General features: G+C 43.3%; 1 protein-coding gene across 3 annotated transcripts in view; it reads left to right on the plus strand.

Annotated features, from left to right (window-relative positions):
- ITGA9 (integrin subunit alpha 9) overlaps window positions 1-22,567 on the plus strand; it is a 353,650-nt gene that overhangs the window by 284,395 nt on the left and 46,688 nt on the right. For 2 of the 3 annotated variants that reach the window (XM_027088159.1, XM_027088160.1), the window contains exon 23: window positions 5,064-5,171. In XM_027088159.1, coding sequence (XP_026943960.1) covers window positions 5,064-5,171 — 108 coding nt within the window. Of the gene's footprint in view, window positions 1-5,063; window positions 5,172-9,576; window positions 9,746-22,567 lie in introns of all 3 variants that reach the window. The other variant, XR_003429002.1, reaches the window with a different exon arrangement.

Consider the following 22,567-nt stretch of genomic DNA (forward strand, 5'->3'; position numbering starts at 1 on the left):
CTTCAGTATTTGGAGAGAGAGCTGCATGAATGCTCTGAATGCTGAGGCCAGGCCAGCATCCCTGCCCAAATGGCCCTAAAGGACCCCTTTCAGTTCTCCATCATTCTTCACATTGTGGACAGGGTAGCCTCAAGGATTTGCCATGTCCCCTTAATCCTGGACTTCTCCACACTGACTCAGCCAGGAGCCCACTCCTCCCACAGAGAGACAGCCTTTCAGAAGTGGGGTTTTACAAGAGCAAAGCAGTGTGAGCGATGGGAACTCCCCCAGGGGAAACACGCTGCTTTCCCAAAGAACAAGGCTGGCTCTTCCATCACATAAGCACTGTGTCCAGCAGGTCCACTCGGTGTGGACTGTGGACACCGTGAAGGACAGCATCCCTCTGGAAGCCAGGGGTGGGCACACTTTTTTTGCAAAGGGCCAGAAGATAAGTATTTAGGCTTCGTGAGCCAGCAACTATGCAACTCTGCTTCTGTAGCATGGAAACAACCATAGGCCATGCACAAACAAAACTGTAGCTGTGGGCACTGACATTTGAATTTCATATCATTTTCACATATCATGACATGTTCATCTTCTTTTGATTTTTTTCCCCAACCATTTAAAAATATAAAACCATATTAGCTAGCAGGCTGTACAGAAGCAGGTGGAGGGCCAGATCTGGTGTACAGGCCATCATTTGCTGAGCCCTGCTCTAAGTACAGACCCTTCAGGCCAGTGCTGTTCAACAGGAGGGTCTTTGAACACAAAGTTAGAGGGACAGAGCATCATCCAGGCATTCTCCTCGATTGACAAATGCGGGAAATGTAGGCCCAGGGGGTAGAGGACATGCTGCAGGGCACAGAGCTGGGAGCAGCCGGGCTGGGGCCAGGACTGGACGGGCATTGCCTGGACACCCCTGTGTAGCTCAGCACCTGCCAGGAGCTGGGGATGAAGTGATGAAGACAGTGTACCATAATCCACATCCCACATCTCTCCAGCTCTAGCTCCCGAAGCCCTCCCCTGCCTCCCCTCCACCCTTCCCCACGGAGAAGATGGTTTCCCGGTCTGGCATCTGCTGCTATGGCCAAATAATTAAAATTTTTTTCCCTGTGGCCACTCCTGGGTGGACCAAGGGGATAACAAATAAAGATGGGGTGAGGGTCTAGAGAGGGAGGCAGTGAAATATTTGTGGTCTCTCACAAACAATGGTCTTCCTTTCTCCAAAGCATTCTCCCAGGCAAGAGGCCTCCAAAGCCATGATGGATAACACACATCCCAGCTCAGAGAGGAGGTGCCTGCCGGCCAGCTAAGCCCCAACCGTCACACTCTATGTTTGATTTACAGGGAAAAAGGGAAAGATGAGGTTAGCCTTTCTTTTGAGACCTTAGAGTGATTGCTGGGAATAGGGCCTCAGTGGTTCTGAATTGCTTCTCAGAATTAGTTTCCTTTTCTCCATTGCTTTTTTGTAATTGGATAGAAAACAGATAAAGGCCAGATGGAGTTATTTCATTTTACTTAAATCATTTTAATTTTAATTACTTACAAATTAAGTAAGTTTAGTTACTTAAACTAAACTTTTGGAGGTGTCTTACAATAAAATATACAGTCAAAAACATTATTGAGAAGGATTCAAATGACACACATCATGTAATGAAAAGGGTATATGCAGAAATTAACACAACACTGTAAAGTAACTATACTTAAGTAAAATAAAATTTTTTTTAAAAGAGGGTATAGATGTTGAAAGGAGAAGGCAAAAAAGAATAACAGTTATACAAAAACGTATTCAGAAGATACACAAAATGTTCTTTTCCCCCTCTTTAAAAAAAGAAAGAAATCTGAGGGCATGTGGTTACATCATGTTTCTCTGAATGCATTTTTGCAGGGAGCTTAAAGTTTCGTATTCAGGCAAAGAGCTTTCTTCTTGTATCCTGACGTAGATACAGGCTAGGGAATAGGGGCACCAGAAATGAGTGATTGGCATGACCCTTAGATTCTCCTCGTGATTATCAGTTGCCTGAGGAAGTACATAGCATTCCGTTCAGGATTAAGAAAGTTGGCTGGATCTGAAAGATAGATAGTGTGTGTCGTTGATTGGAAGGAAATCCTCTTGTGTTAGCAAAGCTGACAGTTTCCTGGAGAATTCTCTGACGACTAATTTTCTGGTATAACTGTCATTAGTCTGACCATCCTGCAGGAAAGCCACTGACCAGGTTGATGGTGATAGTGATCCCCAGAAAAAGGTAGAGATAGTGGGGGAGAATGGGGTCAGGGATATGGGTAAAATTCTGTTTCCTTATTCTGGCAACATCCTTCCTGAAGAAAAGCACAAGTCTTTCCATATAAAGATATTTTTTCTGTGTCTTTTCAAAGCTAATATTCAACAAGCTGCGTCATTGTTTAAAGACTCCACTGCAAATGCTGATGGGAGAAAGGCAGAGATATTAGTCTTGGACCTGGTTTCAAAGTTTCATCAGAGTTTTCTTAACAGAGATGTAATAATTTGTTGACCATTGATAGTTGGCTGTTTGGGTTTTTTTTGCATCATCAGTCATTTCCCTCACCTGAAAAATGATGAAAAATAATACAGATGTTACACAAGAACATTTGCAGAGAGTCAGATGTTAAGACATTTGTTAAAAATAAATAAGGTAATATAAGCTCTCCCATCCATCTGGTTTTGATGGGTGAAATCATGCAAAACAAAATCATCATCTTCTTTTCTTCCCCCCACTTGTGCTTTAATTGGAATTTCCCAGACAGGTCAATAGGTTTCTCTTCAATTCTGTGCTCTCACGTTTCACTTCAAATTAGCTATTTCCATCATGGTTGGAAATTCCTTCCTTTTCTTGTGCCTTAGGGTTGTTGTTATGGGTGAATTGTGTTCTTTCTGAATTAAGAGTTGCCAACAACTGCTCATCCACTCAACCATTTTTTGTGTCTGTTCTCTGAAGCAGATCTCACTATTGCAAAAAACGAAAACATGCTTTTCTAGGGAAGAGCTTGCTGGAGCTAGATCCTTATACGTTCTGTCAAGTGTGAAGACCCGGTGACTTGTCCAACCTGTCTCCTGGCTCTGCCCTTCTGACCTCAGCTTCAGAGATGCCCTGAATCCCTGAATTCTCTCTTTAGTCCCCAGGCCACCAAGCAGTGTTTCATTTCTTCCTCTCTCCTGCTCCTACCCATCTTTTTTTTTTTTTTAAATAATGTCTCATATACATTATTGATACTATGTATAAAATAGACAATTGATGGGAACCTACTGTATAGCACAGGGAACTCTACCTAATGCACTGTGGTAACCTAAATGGGAGGGAAGTCCAAAAGGGAGGGGTCATCTGTATGTGTATGGCTGATTCATTTTGTTGTGCAGCGGAGGCTAAGACAACATTGTAAAGCAACCGTACTCCAATAAAAATTAATTTTAAAAAATAACATCTTTGAGACACATACCTTAGAGTTTACCTGTTTAAAGTGCGCAATGCAATGACTTTTTCCACAATTCTGTTTATACAGAATTGTGCAGCTGTCACCATAATCTAATTTTAGAACATTTTCATCACCCAAAAAGAAACTCCATACCCATTAGCAGTCATTCCCTGTATTAGTCTCCTATTGCTGCTGTAACAAATTACTGTGAACTTTATGCCAAATTTATTATCTTACAGTTCTGGAGGACAGAAGTCTGAAAAGGTTTCATTGGGCTAAAAGCAAGGTGTCAGCAGGGCTGCGTTCCTTTCTGGAGGTTCTAGGGAAGAATCTGTTTTCTTACCTTTTCCAGCTTCTAGAGGCTGCTGCATTCTTTGGCTCATGGCCCCTTTCATCTTCAAAGCCAACAATGGCCAGTTGGATCTCTTTCACAATACATCTCCCTGATTCTGACTCTGTCTCCCACTTCCCTATATAAGGACGCTTGCCATTACATTGCACCCACCTGGATAATCCAAGATCATCTCTCGATTTTAAAGTCAGCTGACTAGCAACCTGAAATCCCCCTTGCCATGTAATATAGTCAGTTTCCACGGATTAGGACATGGACATCTTTGGGAAGCCATTCTTCTGCCTGCCACACTTCTCATTCCCCCTTCCCCCCAGCCCTAGGCAACCACTAATCTGCTTTCTATCTCTACACATCTACCCATCTCTTTTACTCTCCTTCATCTTCCGTTTCTTCCTTCAGTTTCATGTTCAGCCTTTGCTCCATCTCCTTTCCTGTATCGGTCTTTTTGTGGCCGCCATCTTTTCTCTCATTTCTCAGGAGATAATGGGCTGCTGGAAACAGAAAATAAGGAGGACTGTGGTGGGAATGAGAGGGGTAAAGTTTACAGGACCAAATGCTGGGACAGAAAAGAGGTGCACAGGTGTCATCAAACAGTATTAGCAAGTGATAAGCTGTAAGTTATAGAGAAACCAAACCAGCTAGATAGTATAGTACAACAGCCCTTTCTGTAAGTTAGGTCATTTGGTTTGGGGACAACCCACTTTTTCTTTGAGGGTCTCAGTTACCTCAAACTGTAAAAGGAAAGGCATTGGACCAGATAAGTGGTTCTCAAAGTATGTTTCCTGGGCCAGCAACATCAGCATCTCCTGGGAACTCATTAGAAATACAAATCCTTTAGCCTCCACCCACCCCCTCCCAACCAGACCTACAACTGCAGAAACTCTGGACATGACCTTGCCCCAGTCTATGTTTTGACAAGCCCATCTGATTGTTCTGATATGCGTTAAAGTTTCAGAAATACTAGTCTAGATTATTCCTGAATCCTCACCAAGTGTAATAGTCTATGAGTAAATTTCCAGGTGTGTAAAAAGAAATATAATTTTTAGCTGGACGAATACAAGAAAATGCTAAAGGGAAAGAAGGTAATTTGAAGGTTTGGGGATGTTAAATGCATATTTGAAAAATTTCTATTTCATTGAAATCTCTCATTTGATATTTCACTTCACTTCAAGTCATGAGCTTCTGTATCCTTCTGTATCTCTGTGTATCATTTCAAAGGATTTTAGAGTATATATTGCAGGACGTGAAATGAAGATCTCTATTTCTATTAAAACTTGCCATGTGTGTCTCATACCCACAGGTCTATAACACTGGGCCAAGCACCCTTCCTGGGTCATCTGTCAGCATCTCTTTCCCCAGTCGTCTGTCACCTGGAGGAGCTGAGATGTTTCATGTGCAGGAGATGGTGGTGAGTTCTCATTTGTTTTCACACTTGCTTTCAGGCTCAAGCCAGCCCATTCACATTTTGTATTCCACCCAAGAGCCCAGAAAGGTTAACTCATTCTACCTTTGGAAACATACCTGGAGAAGCCAGGAGACCTGCAACACCTGGATTTCTACATTGAGACAGCTTGGTTCATGCCATGAGAAGACCTCTTTGGGGATGGGCAAGCGTCAGTTATGAACCTGACTTCTGGGATGGACTTTACTGGCTCTGGGAACCGCCAGCAACTGTCTGTAGTCTTGTGCGTATCTGAATGTGTTTTTCTAAGGGGAAGATCCCCAGCACTCATAAAGATTCTCATAGGGCCACTGATGCCTGGAGGGTGAAGGATTCGTTCATAAGACAGAAGTATAGGTTGAAACTCAAGGTCATGTGCAGAATATGCCATTCAACGTGATCCTAAGTCAGCTGTAGATGATTTTCTCTCAACTAGGATATGATCGTTCCGCCTACCTCCTTGGCTTCTAGGACATCACATTCCCTTGGCTTCTCCTTTGTCACTGGTTTTCTCCTCATCTCCCCAACTTCTACAGGGCCCAGAGTCTCCTTTTTACCATCCTTAATCTTAGAAATCTCCCCCAGACTCATGGCTTTATATTCAGTCTGTGCTGATGACACCAGATGTTTCTCTCTCTAGCCCAGATCTCTCCCATGAATCCCAGACTTTGACAGTTAACTACCTTCAGGCCATCTCTCCCTGGATGCCTAACAGGAATCTCAGTCTTCTGCACAGCTGAACTCTCAACAGTATCCCTTCAAACCTGCTTCCCCCCATGACCTTCTGCATCTCAGCAAACAGCTACTAAGTCCTTCCAATTGCTTGAGTCACCCTTGACGCCTTTTCCCCACAGTTCACATCTGATCTGTCAGAAAATCTGATGTCTCTGCCCTCTCAACAAATCAGAATATTACCGCATTTGACCCTTCTACTGCCAGCACCCTGGCCCAAGGCACTGTCATCTGTCATCTGGGTTATTGCAGTGGCCCCCTCACTCGGGTCCCTGCTCCTGCCTTGGCATCCCTGCCATCTGTTCTTGCCGCAGTGGCAGAGCCAGCCTTCCAAAATCTAAGTCAGGTCATGTCATCCTCTGCTCAAAACCCTCCAGTGGCTCACTTACCCCACAGATTCTTCCAGCACCTCAGCCAGCCTCACAGCCTGTCTCTTGCCCCTCTCTGACCTCTCCTCCTCCTCCTCCTCTTCGCCACTCTCTCTACTGCAGTCATCCTGCCTCCTTGCTGGCCCTAGAGCATGGCAGATACTCTCCCACCTCCTGAATTTTGCACTGGATCTTCCCTCTACCCAGCACGCCCTCCCCCAGAGAGCCACGTGACCTCCGCCCTCACATCCTCCCAGTGCTTACTCAGATATCACCTCCTCAGAGAGGCCCTCCCTGAACAGCCTTTGTCCCAGCACCCCTCATCCCCTTTTCCTGCTTGTGTTTCACCATCACCCTCATCACCAGCTGACATACCATGTATTTCCCTATTTGACCAGATTATCTGCCTCCTCCTGGCCCCATACAGTATAAGGATGGGGATTTCTGTCTGCTCACTACTGTATTTCCAGGGCCTCCTATATGCAATGCTTGGCATATATTATATGCTCAATCAATATTTGATATTGGACTGAAAGAAAAAACCCACAGTATAAAACAAAAGAAAGAGTCGTTTACTCTTTCTACATGAATTCAGGAAAAGTTTCGTGCTGATATAAATCTCCTCAGTGTGCCTGAGAGTCTGGAGTGGCTGGGCGTGAGGGTGACCCCTCCTGGGAGGGAGGGTGCTTGATGGTTGAGAGTCACTACATAAGGAGAGGGAGTGTGGTCCACGTTGAGGGCACCACTGACTTGTTCCTTTTGCACGGGCACGTGAGGGACAGCTAGCCAGACAAAGGGACAGCCTCTCCATGGATAGCTTGAAAATCAGGGCAGCAAGACCCATGGCATGTGACACATCTGAGCCCACAGGAGGCTCAGAAAGCATCATGTGATGGCGATGATGGTCTCCTGCATTGCTATCTTCTTGGGTCACGTGGGCTGAAACCCTGGACCATGGGAAATGTTGAACGCAGAATATGTGCCCCTCCTGGCTTGCCTGCTTGGCCGTCCCCACTGCTCACGGTATTCCATTCCTGCTCCACAAAGTGTCCGTGCCTGGGCGCTCTGCTGAAACAGCGGTAGAAAAGCCCCTGGTGTTCTGCACCTACAGCTACCACGGTTTGAGCTTAGCGTGAGGTTCCTGCCACCCACATGCTCCCATCTGCCTCCTTACATAATGTTCATCTCACCAGCCACTCCACCTTGTCCCCACAGCTAGGGATGCTTTCCTCACAGAGCATGTTCTATGAGCCGTTCACATAAACATCTATAATGTTGTAGAGAAAAATGCTCCCCCATGGACAAAATTATTTATTGAACAAAACAGGAAATGTAAGTCACTCAGATTCTGGAAGTATCTCAGCACGAAGTCCACCCCCTTTTCTCTTTACTGATCATCCGACCGAGCAGGAGCCACTCGAAAGGACTTTGGGACGTGTTTATAAATAGCTGGCTTGGCGGGAAGGCATGAGAAATGGTTTTTCTGACGATATGCAGAACTGCCTGACTGATCATCCAGCTGAGTGGACTCTTGAAAACCCAAGTGCTGTGAGCTGCCTGCATTCCGTTCTCTGAGTTCTCAGAAGCAGACCCTTTGGATTTTCAATACGGTACTGAGAATTTTCAAAAGTATGTAACAATTCTCAAGGACAGCCAAGCCTTTGCTTGGATACTCCAGCCCGTGTTGAGGCCCTTGGCGTTTGTGTGGTATGGAAAATCAAACTCACTGGCAAATTCTCACTAAGCAAGTAGTGAAGCACTGTGTTCTCATGGACAGTCATCACTGGAGACCAGAATGATGATGAGACTAGAAATGTAAAAGCCAGTGCATGATGGATGCAGTGATGAGGCAAGAGTCCCAGGTACTGTTTCAGAGGCTGGTGGGCAGCACACCCTCTACCCTAAAACCCACAGGGCTGAGAGCAAGGGCGTCCTGCAGCTCAGCCAGGTTCCCAGCCTCGGCCCCTCCCTTGCTCAGCAGCGCCCGAGAATGCCTACTGGGGCAGGTCATACAGCTCGTGACGTCCTCCACTCTGGCCTTTTGGGACTTTGAATAGAGTGGGGCTCTTGTTCTGGGTATTTAGGTGGTTTGGTGCAAGTCAGACTCACTCCTATTAGGAGAAACCAGTACTCCTTCCTTGTATTACACTAGGAGGGGCCCCTAAGGCCTGGTGGCATCCCCCCATACCTCAGCCACCACCATCCCCTAGTCTTGGATAGGCCCCTGGGCAGCCAGGAGCCAGCTACCTCCTCAGCCAGCTGAAGCCCAGGAGCAGAGAGCAGACATTGAGAGAGGACGTATCTGCCATCCCTCCCCACACACCACGGGACCCTCAGATTGTTTCTCTCCCTTCAACAGTGCCCGTGGTATCCATCATCTGTATAGATTGCTGAGGGTGGGCATACTGGCTGACCCCACGGGTCTGAGCTATCACCCCACCTAAGGCCCCGACTCTGCAACACAGTTTTCTAACTGTTGGTTCAGAATTCATTCAGAAGTATCAGGGGCTGCAGCCAGGGTCCCTGGACAGGACAGGCCTGCCTCTACATTTCACCAGAGAGTCTTTTGTTCTCCCGAAGTGTTTTTTGAGGTCAAGCTGCCTGTGAGTGGAGAGTGTCTTTGCTTACGTGGGAGAGATTAGTATAGGAAGCCTAGTGCAGTGAGACTCCTTTCTATGTCCACCCAGCTGAGGTTCCTGATCTCCTTCCCTTAGAGCAAGTGTTCCGAGCCCCACCACCCTGCTTGTGTTTTATTTAGAAACAGCCTTGGTGGTGGCCTGAGGAACGACCTGCAGTTTCCATTGCCTGCCACCCACTGGGGTTGTGCCGAGTCCTGTGGGGACGCTTGACTCCCCACAGCACAGCCAAAGCATGGGCAGGCCACCACGACCCTAGAGACCATCAGGAGGCCTAGTAGGGAGGACCATGAAAATAACAGAGAGAGTGAGAGAGGGGAAGAATGACAGACTTCTCCGGCCCATCTAAAATAAGAATCATCACAGGGACTTCCCTGGCAGGCCAGTGGTTAAGACTCCGCACTTCCACTGCAGGGGGCCCGAGTTCGATCCCTAGTTGGGGAACTAAGATCCCACATGCCGCGCAGTGTGGCCGAAAAATAAATAAATAAATAAAATAAAGATGAATAACTAAGTTATAGCAGAGTAGACATTTCCTCAAGAGGTACAGTGCATGTTGATAGTTGAAGTGATAAAGATAAATAAATAAAATAAAAATCATCACAAGTGCTAGATCATCCTTGATTTATTCTGCAGACACTGGCAGAGAAAGCACCAATGACGTTCCAGGCTCTACTAAGAGGAATAAATCATGCAACACTGGCAGAAATTCAGTCTAGCAGGAGGCAGATCTGTGAAATGTAATTGCAGTGCCATGTACCAAATGCAGTCATGGAGGCACACCCAGACCCAGGGATGTACAGAGGTATGGACCCCACCCTGGGGAGGGGACAGCAAATGCTTCACAAAGCAGGCTTTTGGAGTCAGGGCTTAGGGGATGTGTAGATGTTCACCAGGAGAACACGTGATGAGATCATTCCAGACAGAGGGAGTGGTCAGCATGTGTAGGAGTACAGTGGAGGCCCTACCTGGTTCTCCATTCTCTCTGCCCACCTCTTATAGGTGACTGTTCTCTGCGCCTTCTGCAGGGCGTACAGCAAATGGATTTCTTGGCAGTGTGACAGGGAGTGCTAAACCACTGTCATTTCCCGTGACAGTTGATGAGGTTCTGGGGTGCATCATTCCTTCTGAGGTGTATCATCTGTGTTTGCTCATGGACCCGCACCTTCATTTCTCTTGACTTAGGATTAGGGAAGGCCAGGCGCCCTGCTCCCCAAGGCTAAGCACACGTCGTAGACGTTGCCGGCAAATGATCAGGCTGCTGCAGGGGAGAGTGGCTTCTGTGGGCCTGACTACCCGTGTGAGACAAGCCATAGGCACTTGCTTCTGAGAGAAGGTTCCTGTTTGGATTGAGGATACAGCTTCTCTCACACAGCTTGATAGGAACCTGCCTGGAAAATGTAATGACCTCACTTTGTTGTGGGCCTGCTGCAGAGATGGGCCTTTTAGCAGAGACCCTGAGCACAGGCAGGCCTAAGAGAGGGCCAGGGTAGCACATGTGTCAAGCTTTATGGCTCATGAAGGCAAGACCTTTTGAACTTGGGTGGGATCCTGCTCCAAACTTAAGTTTACTCACAGGGGATGAAGGTTCAGGGGAAAGGATGGGAGGTCGTCTCAGGGCTCAAGCTTCAGGTGTTGACACTGAAAACCTGTCTATGAGCAACTTTCTGACACTGGAGAAGGAGTCTTAGGGGTTTGGCTTCTAATAATATGCAGGAAGAAAAAAGTCATAAATGACTTACAGAGAGCGAAGGGCTGGAACTTTATTCCAGGTGAAAGTCCTGGGTCTTTGAAAAAACTCTAAAAGTAATCTAGAAGAAACATGAAATGAATACCATACCCTTCTTTCTTCCTTCTGCAAAACTATCTGAAAAGGCTTACCTCTCTGGTTTGTTCTGTCCCTACTATTGGGCAGTGATTCTAAAGAACTGACATGATTTCCAGGAAGTAAAATTGGGTGGGAATGAAGGATAATATTCCAAGGAGACACATCAATAACTTTGCCATAGGGTACCATTAGGATATTGATATCAATATAATATCAATACCAGTATTCATTAGAATATCCAAGTTGGTAGCAAGACTTATATCTTAGTAAATTGTAACCTCCCCCCTCCCCCCCGCCAGTGCGTGTGCACCAGACAGGGATGCCCATGATCTAATTTCTGCCAAAATGAGTCAGTTGATACTGGAACCTTAATTAATTTGTGATGAGGATCTCCATATCCCTATGAAGAAAAGATGCACCTGATATATCAGTGACCACACAGTAGCTTAAACTTAGAAATGGAGGACTGAATTGTTTTCCCCAAGGATGATCTGGGGAAGACAGATCTGCTTAATGAAAGCGGTGTTGGGACCATCAAATTGATCACATTTGATCAAAGGCTAAAGAGTGAAAAAATTTCTCCTGAATAACTGACAAAAAATGAATACCACTTAGTGCTGTCCTGAGGCTTTAGTGGCTTTTTTTATGTGCTGTTAAATTTAATCCACACAGCAGCTCCATAAGGTAAGGTCATTATCCCAAGTTAAGGAACCAGAACTCAAAGACTTGCCCAACATCACACAGCTAGTGAGTAATAGAGCTGGGTTTGTAGTCAGATCTACTTCCCCCTGTACTACTGTGCACACCCCTCCTGGGCGCACTGCCCACTCCCCAGTCACCAGAGGCAGACTCAGTCAACAGAACAGACAGAAGATGAGCAGACCACCAAGAATCACCCACTTAGCATCTACCCCAGGACAGTGAGGCACCAACTGCTATCAAAAGAATTACTAACACCAGAGGGTATATTAACGAGGCAAACAGAAGAAGATTTTAGGATGAACAAGACTGATGTCTTCAGAGAGATGCAAAAAGACAGTATTTGCATGAAATAGAATAAACAAGAGTTTTGTAAATTTAAAATTTTGATCATTCAAATAAAAACCTTAGTATATTAGCTGTGTAGTAGAATGGATATAAAAGAGTAAAGTAGTGGACTGGAAACTTGAGGGATTTCTCAAGAATGTAGTACAAAAAGACCCAAAAAAGGCCAGTTAAACTTTTAACAATCTGGAATGAAGATCCAAATGCTCTCAATATAAGAGTTAGGAGGCTGGCAAGATGGAAGTGAAAGCAAGCCAAGATTCTTGTCTTGTTTGGGGGAAAAGTTTGTGTACCAATTAACTCAAGGCTTTGATAAAAGTAAAGTTTAAACATGCAAAAATTTTAATGGCAACTTAGAAGAATAAAAGCAATGTAGGACATCCAAACCACTAAAGAATAAGAAGCACTTAAAAAGAAAGAACTCATGAATAAGCAGGTGAAGGAGAAACAAAATTTTTACATGTATATATATATGAGATGACAAGAATAAATCCAAATATATCAATAATCAGAATAACTGAGAATGAATTAAATGCCTTAGTGAAAGACAGACTTTCAGATGTGGTTTTTTTTTTGACCCAGGCATAAGTTACTTGTAAGAGACACACCTTTAAAAATGACCCATAATGTAAGGCATTCAAAAAAAAATAAGGCAAATGCTAACAAAAAGAAAACAGGCATAAGAATATTAATAACAAACAAAATAGAATTGAAGCAAAAAATTGTTAAACAGGGCCCAAAAATGTATTCCAGAATGATTAAAGATACAATCCAGGGCTTCCCTGGTGGTGCAGTGGTTGAGAGTCCGCCTGCCGATGCAGGGGACACGGATTCGTGCCCCGGTCCAGGAAGATCCCACATGCCGTGGAGTGGCTGGGCCCGTGAGCCATGGCCACTGAGCCTGAGTGTCCGGAGCCTGTGCTCCGCAACGGGAGAGGCCACAACAGTGAGAGGCTCGCGTACCGCAAAAAAAAAAAAAAAAAAAAAGATACAATCCAATGATTATTTGTAATATAAATGAATTTTTACATAACCAATCACATAGCTATAAAAAACATATAAAGTAATACCTGACAGAAAAACAAGGAGAAATTTACACATTCACAGTTACTGCAGGAAAATTTAATACACTTTCCTCAAAAATCATGAGTATTTGAATAATGCAGCTAACAATTGTGATCTCTTAGAGAGAGAAAAACCAAAATGAGTCAGAATGTCTGGGTTTCATTAGTATTTGCCTGCTTACCAGCTTTTGGTAACCTTGAGGAAGTCACCTAAATTCTCCAAGCTTATTTTCCTCCTGTGCAATGGACTATCTACTTCACATGGTGAGGATGGAAGAAGTTAATGTATATGGAGCAATTAGTAGAGTTCCTAGTATGTAAATAAGGGAATGCACATTCTTTTCAAACATATGTGAACATTCACAAATTACCCACGTATTGCACCACAAAAGCAAATCCCAATAGAATTTCAAAAGTAAAAGTAATACAAGCCACATTCTCAGACCACAATGCAATAAACTTGGAAGTTGACAACAAAAGTTTAGCCAAACAACCAACCAAAAACAGAACTACTTGGGAATTTTTAAACACCATCTTAATTTACTTTTTAGATAAAAAAGAAATCAAAGAGGAAGGGATAAACAAATTAGAAATGAAAGACAGTGAAAGCTTGTTCATATCAAAACTAATGGTTGTAGACAAAACCCACACAGAAGAAAATGTCACTACTCATATACAGAAAACAGGAAAGACTGAAAATAAGTGACCTAAATTGACAGCAAGAGCTAGTAAAATGACAATAAAATAAATTCAACTATAAGAAAGTAAAGTGAAGATATCATTGAAGATAAAGCAAAAGTCGTGAAATGGAAAAAGATCAAAAGTATCCTACATCAATAAAACTAAAAACGGGGGCTTTTTTTTGTCCAGTAAAATAGATGAACCTACAGCAGATTTGATCAGGAAATGAAAAAGAGTGGTAATGCCAAAAAACAACCCTAGAAATGATCAAAGAACTACACTCACATGGAGAAGATTTTTAAATTATAAGATATTATTTTCACAATATAATGCCCACAAATATAAAAAGCCTAAAAGAAGTGTTATGAGGTAAAAAATCCAACTAGACCAATTACCTCAGGAAAAAATATGAGTAGTATACAGACATCAGATTATAATGCTGTACACCTGAAACTTATATAATTAAAGAAAAATGAAGTGTAGTCAAAGACTTGTGCCTTGAAAAAGCACAAGACCCAGGTAGCTATTTAGGTAAGCTCTACCAAGCTTTCGAGGAACAGATAGTTTCTTTGTTATATAAGCTGTTCGAGAGAGTAGAAAAAGGTGGAACAGCTCATTCTAGAATACTAACATAACCATTATTCCAAAACTAGAAATGGAGAATGGGCACCAACACAAGAAAGGAAACTGCAGGCCAACTCACTTTGAAAACAGATACAAAAATTCTAAATAAATGTTTGCAAATCAATTCCTTTTAGACGAATCTATCCTGAGTAAAGAAGGATGTAATCCAGGAATGCTAGGTTGATTCTCCATAAAGAAATTAACATTATTCATTCTATTAATAGTTAAGGGATGAAAGATGATGTAACCAGATGGTTGTCTTGATGAGGGCTTCTAAAAAGTCAAAAATTAAATTTAACATCCACTTTTTTTTTTTTTTTAACTTCTAGTAAGGAAGGCATGGAAGGGAACTTCCTCAGCTTGACAAAGGTCCCCTATCAGAACCTATAGAAAACTCCAACCTGATGCTGGAACATTAGGAGCTGTCCCACCTGTGGAGTGGAGGCATGAGTTCCTGCTTTTGTCTCTCCAGTTTAGCAGTGTTGGATGTTATAGGAATAAAAAGAAATGAATAACCCTTATTGTCAAGAAAGAAACCAAAGTATCCCTATTGCAAACAACGTTATTGTCTCCCTAGAAAATCCAAGAGAATCAATTGACTCAATATGAGGCTTTGTGAATGCCACAAGTAAAAGCTTGGGCACACTTATAAACTGCCTGACCTTTGAATGCATTCCCCAAGCCACACACAGGTCTATCGGCTAAGGGTGGAAGCCTTACTGGATCAAGGTATTTCTGTGCAGCCTCTGACCAAACATTGACTGATCATTAAGCTATACTGATCCAGGACAACCTCTAGGAAACCAGGTTTAAAAATAAAAACAAGTGTAGGGCTTCCCTGGTGGCGCAGTGGTTGAGAGTCCGCCTGCCGATGCAGGGGACATGGGTTCGTGCCCCGGTCTGGGAAGATCCCACATGCCGCAGAGCGGCTGGGCCCGTGAGCCATGGCCTCTGAGCCTGCGCGTCCGGAGCCTGTGCTCCGCAATCGGAGAGGCCACAACAGTGAGAGGCCCGCGTACCGCAAAAAAAAAAAATAAAAACAAGTGTAGAAAAAACTACTGAGCAGAGACATTAGAGGCTACACACTTCATGAGAAACAGGCTCCACGGAATAGTCCTGGCAAGTCAGTAAACAAACAAGCAAAACCAAAAAAGAACTGAAAGAAAAGAGAATACAGCGATCCCTCAGTATCTGTGGAGGATTGATTCCAGGACTGCCCTATGGATACCAAACTCTGTGGATGCTCAAGTCCCTTATATAAAATGGCATAGTATTTGCCTATAACCTACACACTTCCTACCATATTCTTTAAATAATCTCTAGGTTATTTATAATAACTAATACAAAGTAAATGTTATGTAATAAATAGTTGTAAATACAATGTAAATGCTACATAAATAGTTGCTGGAAGGCAACAAATTCAAGCTTTGCTTTTTGGAACTTTCTGGAATTTTTTTTCCCAAATATTTTCGATCTGTGGTTGATTGGATCCACAGATGCAGAACCTGTGGGTAAGAAGGGTCAACTGTAAAGAAAAACAAGTAAAACCTCAGAGACCTGGGGACACCATAAAGCATAACAAAATACACATATTTAGAGTTCCAGAGGAGAGGATAGAGAAGAGGGAGCAGAAGAAATATCTGATGAAATAATCACCCCAAACAATCGAGGTGTATAAACTCCTTCACAATAAATGAAGAAAATTGTCTATCCATTTGGGAAGAAATTACGGAAAACCTGTACCTCACTTAGAAAAAAATAGATGGATGAAAAAATTATATGTAAAGAAGAAGTATTAGTAGAAAGTGCTGAATATTTTCATAATCTTTAGATGGGAAAGCTCTTCTTCATAAGCAAGTCATAAATTCTAGAACCCATAAGAGAAGGCTGACAAATTTAAATCTATACAATTACCAAAATCTTGTGTGATCAAAATACATCATAAACAAAACTAAAAGATATTTGGGAGAATATACTGGCAACATAGTTCACAGACAAATAATATATAAATAACTTCTACAAATCAATAAGGAGAATGCCAAAAATTATAAAAATGGGTGAAGGGATAGGAACGGGAAATTCACAGAAGAAATTTTAATGACAAACATATAAAAAAATTTAATGGCAAATAAACATTAGCCTCACCAGTAATCAGAGCAATGCAAACTCAAATGAAAATGAGGTCTTTCCCCCCATTAAACTGGCAAATATTTAAAAGATTCTTAATATCCATTGTTGGTTAAGATGAGGGCAAATGGGCACTCCCAAATACTGTTGGTGTGAAGGGCAATTTGACAGTAACTATCAGAATTTAAAATACAAATACCAACAATTCCACTTTTCAAATCCTGCCTCAGAATTCTCACATAGTATATATAGTAGAAGTTTCTAACTTTTTGATAGTAGATGTGAGTGGTCATTGTTCTCAGCTTAAATGTAGGCTTTTCCTATGTTGGTGAAGTAGAAAATAATAATACTCCATTAGTATTCTGAGAAGGAGCTGTTAGGTTTAGGCTAAAAAAGTAGTAGTAATAATATTAATAACAACAATAATAATGATAATAAATTTTTATTAAGAATTTACTATAGATGAGGAACTGTACTAAATACTTTACCTGGACAAATTCTTTTAATATTCATGATAGTTTGATGAGGAAACAGAGGCAAAGACAAAAGGGATGGCCAAGGTCACAGGGTCAGTAAATAGCTAGGTTGATGTCTGCTCTTGACCACTAAACTGTACAGCCCCTTCAAGGCCTCATAACACCGTTTTGTCTGGACTTGTAGCTGTCCAGCAGCCATAGCATCACCGGGAAGTGAGAAATGGAGAAAGGTAGAATCTCAGGTGCCACCCAGACTTGGTGAATTAGAATCTGTGTTTTAACAAGATCCCCAGTGATTCCTTTGCACATTAAGCTGTGGTCTAAAGCATGTTACTTAATTCTCTCCGAGCTTCCCTTTCCTCATCTATAAAATGGTGACGACAGTCCTTGCCACGAAAGGCTGTTGGGGGGTTGGGGGGTGGTTTAATCCACACCTTCATTTATTCAGCAAATGCTTTGCATGCACCCTATGGCAAGCACTAGGTTACTATGGGGAACAAAACAGACAAAAAATAATAATTTCCACCCTCGCGTAGCTTACATTCTGGTAGAGGCAAGTAATAAATAAGTAAAATGTATAGTACATTACATAATACGAAATGCTTTGGAAAAAAATAAAGGAGGCAAGGGGGTGAGAGTGGGGAAGTTTCTGATTTTAAATAGAGATGTCAGAGCAGGTCTTTCTGAGACCTTCATTCAGGGTTGGGGTGGGGGAGGACCCAAGTTGTCGCAGGAGTTTGTAAGGTGATCTTCTTTGTTCATAAGGCCTTGCCAAGTCTGTGTTTTCTGATAATTCTCTTTCCTTGATTTTGGCGCTACTTGGTTTCTCTCCTTTGCAATTCCAACCCCGCATGCTGCCCCTGCGTGGTGGTGTCCGAGTCCAAACTGGAAACCAGGAGTCTCTGTGTGTGTACTCGTCAGCACTCACTCTGGGGGAGCTCTCTTCCCAGAGTGAATCACTTATCTCGCTGGCCACAGCAGTTGACAGTAACACTGATTTTTGAAGCTGGCTGGCTGTTAAGGCACATTTTGCATGAGGAGGGTCCTGGGTTTTATGACTTAGTTATGTTTGGAGGGTAGTTGCAACAAGAAATCTCCCTGCAGCAGGCGTGCTGGAGGCCAAGACATAACCTGTACATAAGCCAAGCCTGACACTTTAAAGCAACCCAGCAAATAACCCAAAGCGAACTCACTTTTTTTTTTCCAGTGTCTACTACTTTCCCTCTTGGTGAACACATGCTTTTTTTTTTTTTTTAATTGAAGTGTAGTTGATTTATAATATCATGTAAGTTTCTGGTGTTCGGCACAAGGATTCAGTTTCATATATATATACGTATATATATACATATATATACATATATATATATATATATATATGTATATGTATGTATGTTCTTTTTCAGATTCTTTTCCCTTATAGATTATTACAGAATATTGTGTAGACTTCCCTGTGCTATACAGTAGGTCCTTGTTAGTTATCTATTTTATACATAGTAGTGTATGTATGTTAATCCCAGCCTCCTAATTTATTCTTCCCCCTACCCCCCTTTCCCCTTTGGTAACTGTAAGTTTGTCTTCTGAGACACAAGCCCCTTCACTCTCAGTTTTTTCTGTAGAAATTTCTTCCTCTCCTTCATTCTGTTTTTTCTGTAGAAATTCGAGGGCTCACCCTAAACCAAATCACCACTCATCCTGGTTGGGAGGTTCCTGCAAACAAGAATTCAAGGCTTAGAAACCCTCCTTAGGATGCCAAGTGTTTGGGTGATATTCATTCTTTTCCCTGATATCCTGTAACTTAAATGCTGTCATGTAAAGTTAACTGTTAATAATACAGCTTATGTGATGAGAAGATAAGCGGGGAGGGGAAGAAACCCTTCTCCAATAGGGGCAGATGGATTTCCAGCCCTGGGGTGGATGGGGTGGGGGTGGGGTTCTATGGGATCCAACCCTCTGCCGTGAGACATCTCCCCAGTACAACAGAACCGTGCTTCCAGCAGGTTCTCCAGGTTAAGCCATTCTGATATGCCTTGAATCCCATTTTTTATGACTATCTTCAGTTCATCATGCTCTAATTTCCCGACCTTTTCTGAGTTAAAATGGAAAACAGTTGCCTAGCTCCCTCTGTGGAGAAGTTGAGCTGTTACTTAGTCATTCTTCCCACTTCTCTTCCCCAAAATATCACAGTTCCTTTAGTTCTCTTTTTCCCATCCTAAGCCATTCTCTTTGTTCTCTTAGTATCTAAATAAATAAAAATTCAAAACTGAGCCCCTCCCTGGTGGCATAGTGGTTAAGAATCCGCCTGCCAATGCAGGGGACACGGGTTCAAGCCCTGGCCCGGGAAGATCCCACATGCCACGGAGCAACTAAGCCTGGGCACCACAACTACTGAGCCTGCACTCTAGAGCCCACGAGCCACAACTACTGAAGCCTGCGTGCCTAGAGCCCATGCTCCGCAACAAGAGAAGCCATGGCAATGAGAAGCCTGCGCGCCGCAACGAAGAGTAGCCCCCACTCACCGCAACTAGAGAAAGCCCACACGTAGCAACAAAGACCCAACACAGCCAAAAATAAAACAAAACAAATTTACTTAAACAAAACAAAACTGAGCCCCAAGTACTATGCCTTTTTATCCAAGCTCTCCTCATCACAAACGGTTATTACTCTGGCAGGGAGGACCTGATTTACCATTTGAAAATGTGCTTTCTACTCCTAATAATTCCCCAGTGTAGCTCTCAGAGACACCCTGAGGTTCTCTGTAAAAAGATCAACAAGGAGATCTTAGTGGCCAAAACCATGAGGTCCAAAACTCTGCATGATCCTCCCACCTTTCCAGGCCATGTTCTGCAACCTCCTCTGCCCCTAACCTCACCCCTGACCCTGTCTTCCAGCCACTCTGGACCACGAAGGCTGCTGACCCACCCACCATGCACTTCCCTGGGCCTCCTGACCTTACTAATGCTTCTCCCTTCCCTTCCCTCTGGCTGTGGAAAGCCCACTCATTCCTCCAGACCCAATTCACACATCCTTTCTTCCCTCAAGCCCTCCCAGATGCCTTCCCAGATCGTCCTGCCTCAGGGCCTTTGCACCTGCCTCTGCTGAGAACACTCTTCCCCCAAATATTTGCATGGCTGGTTCCTTCTCATAATGCAGATCTGAGCCCAAAGTTCACCTTTCCAGGAAGGTCTACCCTGACCACCTTAGCTAAAGTTGCAAACCTCCTATCAACTTTCTGTCCCATTACCCTGTGTGCTGTTTTCTTCATAGCACTCACCACTATCTGAAATTACTGTTTTTAATTGTCTGTCTCCTTCCAGAAGACTAAAAACACCATGGAAGTAAAGGTCACAGCTGCCTTGTTTTCTGTGCATCCCTAGTGTTTGGTGCCCGGACTCTATGCACATATGCACTATATGCAGTATGTGCTCAAATAAATGAAAGCATTGGCTACTCCCACTCTGTCAGTATCACCATCACAAATATTTCTCTGGGCGTTAGGATAGGGTGTGTGTCCTTAGACACCTACACACCCTGCTGCACATCTAATGAGCACCTCATACGTTCCAGGAACTCGGAAAATGTGCACTGAATTTCAGTCCCTGAGTAGAGATGTTTTGACAATTTCCCTTCACCCACAACAGAGGTTGCTTTAATTTCAATGTGGGAAAAAGTAAAAATGTAAAACTTTGAAATAAGGGGCTGAATCACTTATTAGAAATGAAGGCTTTGAAGAGCAAACTTAAACTCCACAAATTTTGATCAGAGATATTATGAAGACGTTCTCTCTCTCTCTCTCTCTCTCTCTCTCTCTCTCTCTCTCTCTCACACACACACACACACACACACACACACACACACACACACACACACACACACACACACACACACGTCTGCTGATTTCAGTGATGACCTCAAACCATTTTTTTAATTTTTCCTTCTTTCTGCACATGTCTGAATGTGAGTTGAATAATCAGGTCCTGAAATGGGTCAGAATTAGGTTGGCTGTAATTTTTTTTTCTCAACAGAAGCCAAACACTTAGGGGAGATGGCTGATGGAATTCTGGAGCAAGAGTTACGTTCCTGGGCTCTTGGGTCAATTTTTTAGTTTGGCTGGAGGGAGAAAGCGTGTGTGTTTCTGGGCAAGCTTACACCTGAGCTGCACCCTCTGGAAGGTGGTGATGAGCTCCAGCCTGGGCTGCGCGTGCACAGTGTGGTTCAGAGACTGCCCTTTAGCCCTTGTGGACAGAGTGAATGAATCAAGGCAGTAAGACCAGCTCCCCACTGGCTGAGGGCTCCACCTATCAGGGTTGCGGGGCTCGTGCGCAGGGCTGCTGTGACATCTAGAAGCATTAACGCTTTGTGGCAGCATGCGCGTGATGATGCTGAGGCGCCTGTGTTCTCTGGTCTCCCAACACAAATGGGCCTTAGAAGTTGGTGGTTATGCAGTTTACTTTCCTTCTTCCTTTTTTCATTCCTTAAGAGCAACATAGCCCTGTCACTGCAGGGGTGATGGGTTGTTAGCAAAGTTGATAACAGGAAATCTCACTGAGGATAAACAGAACACATCAGCCATTGCCCAGAAACACATGGTTCTCATTGAACCTGCCGAGGACTAATTGTGTGTGTATCAGAAGCACGAAAACAGGAAAACTCCTTTCTGATAGACCCACCAAGCCTCTTCTGACCAAAAGGAACTTTCTCAGCCTTGTTAGATACTGAGAAGTCATTATCTCCCCAGCTGTCAGGGTGCTAACTCCACTTAACTTCTCCTAAACATATGACCAAAAGCATGTTTCAGGACTCTCACGAAGTCTTAATAAAGCTTTAGATTCAGTGAGTGACATCTAGGATTCTCTTTTCACTGCTCTGATGCGTATCCCCTCAGAAAACCAGTGTAAGAGGTTAGACAGATGCTTATACCTGAAACGTAGCATCCAGAAAATGACTGTTATTTACCTTTTGGTAAAAGAGGAATAATAAAGTGATGCATCTAATAAATGCAGAGATAACTCAGCGATTCCATAGGTGTGTTGCTTTATCCTTTAACGTAAGATGGGTATGAGCTTCACTCTTCACTATAAGATGGGTCCAAGAGTTAGAACCGGAGCTTAAATAAGCCAATACAATTCCGGGGACTGTGTTATGTCCCACATCAGGGCTATTGACTCATTTATTATTCAAATCAACAAACCATTCTGCTTCCAAAATGTTTCCTTATCTGTGGAAGGAAAGTAGTTTTGGCATGCACATCAAGTACTCAGATAACATTCTTATGTCTCTCTTTTTTGCTAAAGAGAATCTGACCACATCTGGAAATTCTTTGGTGTCACTGCTTCTCTGAAACTACATCCCATCTGTATCACTTAAACTCCAGTAAAAGGCCATCCCCGTGCTTTGAAATGGGCCTCGTGGGGCGGGGCCGGGGTGGGGTGGGGGAGACTTGGGTTTCTCTGATAAAATGTAAATGAACGCTGTTTTACTGGGCAGCCTGGTGGTGGCCTGCACTCTTGACTTTTCAGCATGTTGGCCTGTGACACCCAGAGGAAAAGGGTGTGGGGGATGGGGAGGAACACCATTATTTTAGCCAAACCCTAGAGCTGGTGGGAAAAAATCATTGCCTTTTATGATAAGAAGTGATATCTTTTATGAAATAATAGCATATTCATACAGAGGACAAAATTGTACGATGGATCATGCTCTCTCTTTCCTCTGGAATGTTGGTTTTGAGGCTTTGCCCCTTTATTTCCTGTTTCAGTTTTGGTCTCAGTAACACACTGACCTTTCAG

This window comes from Aethalodelphis obliquidens, unplaced genomic scaffold, assembly GCF_003676395.1.
Source record: "Aethalodelphis obliquidens isolate GAN/ISIS:26980383/991018 unplaced genomic scaffold, ASM367639v1 scaffold62, whole genome shotgun sequence".
NCBI classification, from domain to species: domain Eukaryota; kingdom Metazoa; phylum Chordata; class Mammalia; order Artiodactyla; family Delphinidae; genus Aethalodelphis; species Aethalodelphis obliquidens.